Below are 8189 nucleotides of genomic sequence, written 5' to 3'. Positions count from 1 at the left end.
ATTCTCTCCTTGGTACTTATTACTCTCATTTGTATGTCGTCTCCTTCGCACGTGTTTTATTTTTAACCTTTGCGTAAATACTTTTTCTTATATGCGCCAATTATTTTTTTCATACACGTCATAATTTTATCCTCTTTCTGAAAATTATTTTTAATAAAACAGTATATAATAAACTACATAAAGCCATTTATGCCCATAAATCAAGTTGGTGAACAACAAGATACCTTAAAAGTGAATGGTACTTAGCTTGTTGGAAGGAGCTTACTCGTTTTGGAAGGAGAATCCACTTTGGGCACGATCCTTAACGACATCGTCCCACGTACCTACTATTTTAAGATGAACCCCGTCACTCAAGGTATGGTCCCTAAGAACACTGATGCCAAAAAACTGCCACAATTGCTCCAACGTGTATATTTAACTTTACTTTGCAATAAATAAACGTCTTTATCTTCATAACTTTATAGAGCTATTGATAATAAATTGTATAGTATAATTAGCACATTGAATGTGTTGCAAATTGCTTAATGATATTCTAGTAAACAATTTCTCAAAAAAAAAAAACGCTTCATCTTTATGAAGCTTAAAATTATGCCTTTTCCGGAAGGAGGAGGTGACGAAAAAATTGGCCAAAAGCCCATTTTGACAGTGAGCTTTCACAAAAGATTTATTGCTTTTTACCGGAGATTAGGGGGTGCCATTTAATGGCTCTTATTATCAGAGCGATAGGGAGTGTAAAGTAGAATGTATACTCTACTGTAAAATTATAAAGTATTGTAATGATTATCTTATCAAATACATCAGCACCATTTGTACATCTTTGCAGGTATTCGTATTTTGTTTGCTTTTTGTTTTAAATGAGAAGTCCAACTTTGGGATAGATTAATGTACAGTGCCCGGACAAAAGTATAGTCCATTTTTTAAAAGTCGGTTTTTTTAATGCTATTAAAGACTAAACAGTAAAGAAAGCGAATCTTTTGTAGCTTTGCTACAGTTATAAGATAACGCAAATGATGAAGAAAGGCCATGTACATTAGAATACCGAAAAAAGTGAGACTTGTAAAGTAATCTTTGGATTTTTCATTGATCTAATATTTGGTGGGTCCACCACGAGCTTTTATAACACCTTTGATCCTCTTCGACATAGAGTCAATTAATTTGTTGATGCTTTCTGGAGTAAACTTCCTCCAAACAATCTTCAAAACTAATTCCATGGCTTACTGGCTTTTAGCATGAGGGCATAGAGTGTTAGCCCTCTTCTTCATCATGCTCCAAAGATTTTCAATCGGATTTAAATCCGGCGATTGTGCTGGCCAGGACATCTTGTTTATACCCTTTCTCTCCCTTCATTCGGCAGTAGTTTTCGCTCTATGGATGGGTGTATCATCTTCTATGAGCACAGGACTATCTATAGTTTTGTAGAAGTCTAGTAGTACTTGTCGTGTCTGTTATTGATTGCCTTTTTGGGATAATATAAAATATACAAGTTTTGATAAATTGAATTCTCCTTTATTTCAATTGAAATCAATCTCTATTTATATTCTTTTACAAGCGTTCTTCTTAATACTAATTATTATGTTTTCTGAGTCATCATGAGGTTGTATGCCTGAATGCTTATGATGAGTCATTTCTTGTAACTGACATGGATAACTACCAAAAGGATCAACAGCGTAACTTGATTAAAATAGAAATAAGTTGTACAAAATATACGACATACTGGATCTTTGACCTGATTTATGAAGTCGGCACTTGTCCTCATGCTTTTCTTTATAAACACAAGTTTCGACTTCTTTCCACCAGCTATGGCGCTCAAACCATGATTGAAATTCTGCCACTTTTGAAGGTTGGTGCCAGGCATTCTTTGCTGTATTTTTCCAAAGCATTACGCTATACTCTGGGTTTGCCGATTTCGAAGCTCGACTCGTCTGTCCAGATCACCTTTCACCAGTCATCTGCTGTTTAGTTAGCATGATTTTTTGCAAAAGTATATCTTGCTTTTTGTTGCTTTCATTTAAAAATGGCTTATTGACGGCCACACGAGAAGCATAACCAAGTTTCCTCAGTTCTCTACGAATTGTCTTCTCAGAGGCTTTCGTACTGATCAAATGTCTAATTTCGTTAAGTGGAGCATGACGTTTGGCACGTACAGCCCTTCATAGCTTTATTCTTTTTCTATTATTGAAAAAAAGTGGCCTTCCAGACTTAGATTTATCTCTACTATTTCATTTTTTCTTCCATTGTTGATAGACTTGACGTACAGATCTTTTTGTAATGTTCTCGTCAATGGCAATTTGTGCTGCCGAAACGCTATCGCAGCGCCTGGTAACAATTTATTCTTTTTGAGACAAAGTTAAATAAGCCATTTTATGTAGTTATGAGAGAAAAATATATGAAAGAAAGAGAAAAGTATCGTCTTATTCATTGAGTACTTTTCTTAAAAAAAAAAACAAACTGACTTTTAAAAAATGGACTATACTTTTGTCCGCGCACTGTATGTATATGAAGAAAAATAAACTGAAAGAACAACATATGCGAAATGTTGTCATTTATATTAGCGTACTGATTTGAAGTGACTGCTGTATGTAAAGGACAGCGTTTTGGTGTAGTATACGAATTCGTGAAGTATCATTATAATTACACTTCAAGTAATTTTGGTTGCTGTACAACGTAAAATAAAACACAATGAAGGAATTTAAGGAGAATTCCGCTTTCTAATATGGCGACATCAATAAGTAAAACAAGAGATCACTGTTCTAATGTCAATAGACTGGTAGTTTACCTGAAAACTAAGCAACGAAGATAGACGATATCGACACAGTTTCTGTCCTTGTATATAAGATGAAAGATGTCATTGAGGAAATCTCTTCTGAGCTACAGAGAGCCTCCATCAGTAACAATAGATATCGACACAAGAAGTACACTCAAGAGTAAATCCGGATTTTTATCGAACCAATACAGGAAATAAGTACTAGCAGACCCAACAGCTATTAAGCAATGTACGATTCCTCGGAGTAGCGCATACAAATTATTCAGCGAGCTCCACTTGAGTTGGTACAGTTTTACCCGGAAGCGCGTCAAAGAGGATTAGTAGAGGCGCACTCCAGAAGTTTTTTATTGAACGTGGCCAGTTTCTGATTGATTATTTTGTTAAACACCCATCTTCCACACTTTATTTAGCTAAAGTAAGAATTGATTTCTCATTTTGAAGATTTGACTATTTTGACTATCCAACTTCCTACTTCATGAAAATATCTGACGGAACTTTGCTTTTTTCTTTAAAGCAAGCATTGAATTAAATTTGAATAGAGATGCTGAAAGAACCTTTCTTCTTCACCATGAAATCGTAAGCAAACGGATAAAGATAGGTGCAGATTTCCAAAAGGATTGTGTCTTTATCGATAAAGCAGGTTACCACACTTAAGAGATGAGGCGTTCAGCTTGGTCAAAGATTGGAGATCAGGCTAATGTAAAAGTACAAGATAGAAGAGAAGTGATTAAAAGCATCGTTAGCTGCATTTCGCCATTTGGAACAATTAGCTTTTCAAAGGGTGAACCATTAAAGTGAGGTGATGCGGAAAAGGTGGAGAAAGAGTTCACTCAGCCAGTCTCTAAGAAAAGAAAAGCTAATATGGATGAAGAGGGCAAGGAAAAATGCCTCGCAAAAGGCACCACGACCTATCGCATTGTCAAATTTGCTGAAGTTCTCGTGGATGTTCTGGATAGGCATGAAAAGATTTTTATTGTCATGGATAACTGCAGAATTCGTCACTCTTCTTTTGCTTTGGATGCAATTAACAAAAGAGGATATAAACATTTGTTTTTTTATATGTATTGAAATGATTATGGATTTTGTGACTATCGGTTTTGGAACCATGAAGTATTGCCACCAAAGACCTTCTTAGCAGTAAATTGAGCAGCTTGATTATCACTCAAATTCTTTGAAAATTTGACACGTGCACTAGTCCAAGGGCGTGCTCCAAAGTTCTTGTATTCTCCATAGAGAACATTACGTGTGTCAGGGGTAGAAGTAGGCCATTCGCTCCAGCCAGCAGGTTTGATATGATTACCGAGGTCTGAGTTCATGATGATGACACGAGCGTACGAGCGCCAGGGACGGCCCAAGTAGCAAGAGTCTGGGAACTGAGCAGGAGAAGTAAAAGCCATGGAAGGGTTATATGTTTTGGACAAGGGGCCTGATGGAACAGTAGCCTTGAATACGCAGTGATTAAAGTAGAAGCCACCAGGAGCATTTGCAGAATCATTACCTTGAGCAGTGACAGAGGTGCCTTTTTGATTGGAGGCAATGACACATTTATCAAAGTAACCTAAAGCAACAGTAGGTCAATGGTTGGATATTCTGTGTATAATACTTTTCTTTCTTTACCAGTGCCAAAGCCCCAAATGAAATCAACTGAACCTTCAATCCAACAGTTCTTAAAGTAAGCAGAGCCACTGCGGTTGATTAAAAGGGTATCTTGGAAACCGTAGATCTTGACATTTTTGAAATAAGCCTGAGGAGCATTGACGTGCAAAGCAACATTAGCGACGCGTGTTTGCTTTAACGTGTTTGCAATAATAATATCTTGCATCATAACGTTCTTGCCTGTAATAGTCAAGACAGCAGAATCAGCAGTGCTTCCGGTCTTGGCATTGGGATCGTGGCCAGAGGCATATTGAATGGTGACAGTACCGCTGGCAGGCTTCAACACGAGGTTCGATCGAGCAATGGTGAATTGTTCAGTGTATGTTCCTGGAGCAATCAAGACTGTATATGATTCAGCATTATTTGGAAGAGAGGCAATCGCTTTGCTGATAGACTTGTATTGACAGGAGTTACAGACACTGATAGTACCAGCAAAGACCAATTGAACGCACAAGAGCGCCAGCGTAAGATATCCCAAAGAGAATTGCATTACTGTAGATAGAAAAAAGAATAGATTATACAAATCAAGTTCCTTATATATTCAAGAGAGAGATGGGGTGTAACACAAAGTAAAACCATTAATAAAACTCCATACGACTTATCCGTGGAATCTGTAACCAATACTTGGTCTGACTTGTAAATGTATATGAGAGATCAGTAACCGATGACTATAGGCTATGTTAATATAATTCAGTCAATCGCTTTAATAGTTATGTATAGTTTACTGAATCGTAATAACATAACTAGTTTAATAATAATGATGATTTAACCCTTGATCTGTAGTCAATTAACTATAGAACATAGGGAGGTGTTTTTTTTTAAAAAAAAAGGAATATTTTGCTTTCAAGGCTGTAACTTGTTGTATACTATGTACAAGAGTTTAAGCAACACAATAAAAAAAAAGGTATTTATTACGGAGATATTTTAATTACGGAGAATTTATTAGTGTTAAGGAGCTCAAACTTTGGCCATCATAACAACAAATGCCCAATGGTCACTTGTTCAAGTTTATAAAAAGTTGCTTTAAATAAATCACTGAATCGACTACCACATTGAAAAAAGGATAACGGTTTGAAGAGGTTTTATAAAACTTGTTCTAATTGATAACTTGTTCAAGAATAGGAACGTGGTTGCCATGGCGATGAAATATTCATTTAATGCAATAATTCGTGATATGGTTTGTGACGTCGCACAGTAAATTGAGATATCCACGGCAATGCTTTGTAAAGGCAATTGAGACATGAATATAAAACAATAGATTATTTCAATAACGTATCTTGCGTATTATTATTTATAACACAGTCAAGATATAAAAGCAAAAAAGTAAATACGACAATAACTTTTGGAGGAAAAGATAAGAAACGACAATTCATGATTGTGTATAATTTTGTGCCTTCAATTACAGTTTTACAAATGAAATCGTATAACCATATACGGTGGTTCAACACAGAGCAAATGATTGCATAAAAAAGATACAGCCAGATCTCAATTCTGTCATAGCCCTTGGTGGGTAGATGTAACATTCCAGAATCGACATAATTCTAGGGTAGAATACATTTTCCAAAAAAGTACACTTGAATAAACAATCACGTCTCAATTTTTCTCATGAACTGATATTTCAGAATCGCGATTATTCCAGGATAGGGTATGACAGAAGCGAGGTCCTACTGTACGTGACAACATTGGTAAAATTGTATTTACAATTGGTCAAAGTACAAAGCTACCTAAAGTAGCATGAGATAAGAAAAAGCCCGTTTAACTAGCATTGTTTAAGAGCCTGTTTGCTGAAATATACTGTGTGTACCTGAAGGTTTCTGAAATTACGTCAGATCAAAATACCCTTTAAACGTTAAATTTGAGCGAAAGGAGAAAGTCTGCTTAATAGAATATAGTCAACATTTATCCCAGCATTTGTAAGAATACGATACGAAACCTCTGAAGTGATTTTTCTCCACACTTTTGCAGGCTTCTGTTATTCTCTTTGATAGAGTGTCTTCCTGCAAAAATCTATGGCACTTAACCTTACTCTTTGCTACTGCCCAGAATTGTTCTATTAGGTTAAGCTCAGGCGAGCACGTAGGAAGATATATATATTAGTATCCTCAATATTTAATATATTTCACAATGTTTTCATGCGTATGAATGGGCGTATTGTCCATAACTATGTAATGACCTTTCATTTGCGGATGCTTGTCCATTTCATTGAGAGTCATTTTTAGGAAGCTGAGATAATGTCCTGTTACTGTTCCTGAGCTTATGTATCCTTTGGCCTTTCTTTTCTTAGAAGGTCTTGGTTTTTTTACGCTGACTGTGATCAAGCCTGCGACAGAGATGGCTCCTAATATTGATGTTGCGTTGGCTCTCGTAGAAGGCTTGGTAATAATATTTTGGGAACCTTTTTTTCACCAAGCTTTCAAACGTTCATATTGATATCAAAAGCAGACTCACCAAGAAACACGCAATTTGTTAGAAAACTCATTGTATTTTTTCATTTACAAAACCCAATCAAGCCGCTCCTCAATCCTTGCTGGGCTGTTTCTCTCAATAGAATGAAAATCTGCTTTTTTCAACGAAAGGTTACATTCACTTCTCATGAAGTAATAAACAGTGTTGCGTGAAGCTTTAATATCATGAAATCGCTTTAATAAATTCTCAGTCACTCCAACAACAGTAGCAGAGGAATTAGTATCAATGAAGTTGACAACAGCCGCTTTATGCTCTTCGCCCAAGATACATTTACGATCAGCTTGCTTACAAACTTCAAAGATACTATCAGGACACACGTTATACGTTTAAACAGATTTTTATTTATAAATAATTAAAATCTCTAATGGGCGCATGATTGTAATATTACATTTTTCCCGCCCGAAGCAATTCATAAAGGAAGGATAGTGATGACTAAAGAACTCTTTTGGGAGCAAGGATAAAAATGCTTTGGAAGAAGTGAATGGGGTTAAGTGTAGGATACACTAGTGAGAAGGAGAAGAGGGGAGTCATTCCAAGAGTCTTTGCCCGAGGTGAGTGGGCGAGGTAGACGGAAGCTTAGCGTGATATAGGTAATCGAGCTCATATAGGATTCTGCATATAGTTGGCCAGCGGATGGTCCACAAGAGTGTTGTATTAGGAGAGCGAAGTTTCTTGGTAGGTAGCATATTTAAAAGGAAAAACATGGGTCAGAAATGGTTTGGGGCACCATGAGTCTACGGCACATCTGGAGACAGTGAATTGTATAGACTTTTGTGAAGGGTTGGCCAGGGTGCCGAGGACAGATTTTGTATCGACCGCCAGGGAGCCAGCCGACACATGCTCTACTGTATTTCCAAAAATTATTGACACTGATACCAAGAGTAAAATTCACGCTTGTTAAATTCTAATGTCATGTTAACCATTGGTTAATTTCGCTTGCTGACAAACTAAATATCGTATATGTAGAAGCTTTGTCGTGCAAATTATGAATACACTAAGCATGAAAGCACCGTCAGCTCTCTTTTTTCTTCTCACTAAAAACCGAGTATTACAAAATGAGCTTTCAAATTTTCTATGAAGACGGACATGGCAATGCAGTTGATGAATACGGTAGACTTGAGCCTATGGACTACATCATTGATGAGGAGCGATATATTTTAGAAACAGTTAGTTCACACACCCAATATTTGCATAATCAGCCTCGGCGTAGCCTCTATGGCAGATGGGGATGCAAATGACGATGTAGATGTTTGCATGAAGGAGGCATCGAGTAAGCGAGCGTACACACTCTGTACGGATCAAG

General features: G+C 36.7%; 1 protein-coding gene across 1 annotated transcript; it reads right to left on the bottom strand.

Annotated features, from left to right (window-relative positions):
- Positions 1–3724: 3724 nt before the first annotated feature.
- Positions 3725–4511, bottom strand: RHIMIDRAFT_273893 (pectin lyase-like protein). The gene has a single exon (XM_023612420.1). The coding sequence runs from the start codon at positions 4159–4161 to the stop codon at positions 3853–3855; it is 309 nt and encodes a 102-aa protein (XP_023461534.1). The 5' UTR covers positions 4162–4511; the 3' UTR covers positions 3725–3852.
- Between the last annotated feature and the right edge of the window lie 3678 nt (positions 4512–8189).

Source organism: Rhizopus microsporus (genome assembly GCF_002708625.1).
Source record: "Rhizopus microsporus ATCC 52813 unplaced genomic scaffold scaffold_30, whole genome shotgun sequence".
Lineage (NCBI taxonomy): Eukaryota > Fungi > Mucoromycota > Mucoromycetes > Mucorales > Rhizopodaceae > Rhizopus > Rhizopus microsporus.
Note: the sequence above shows the minus strand (reverse complement) of the source record. Positions and strands in the feature narration are given on the sequence as shown.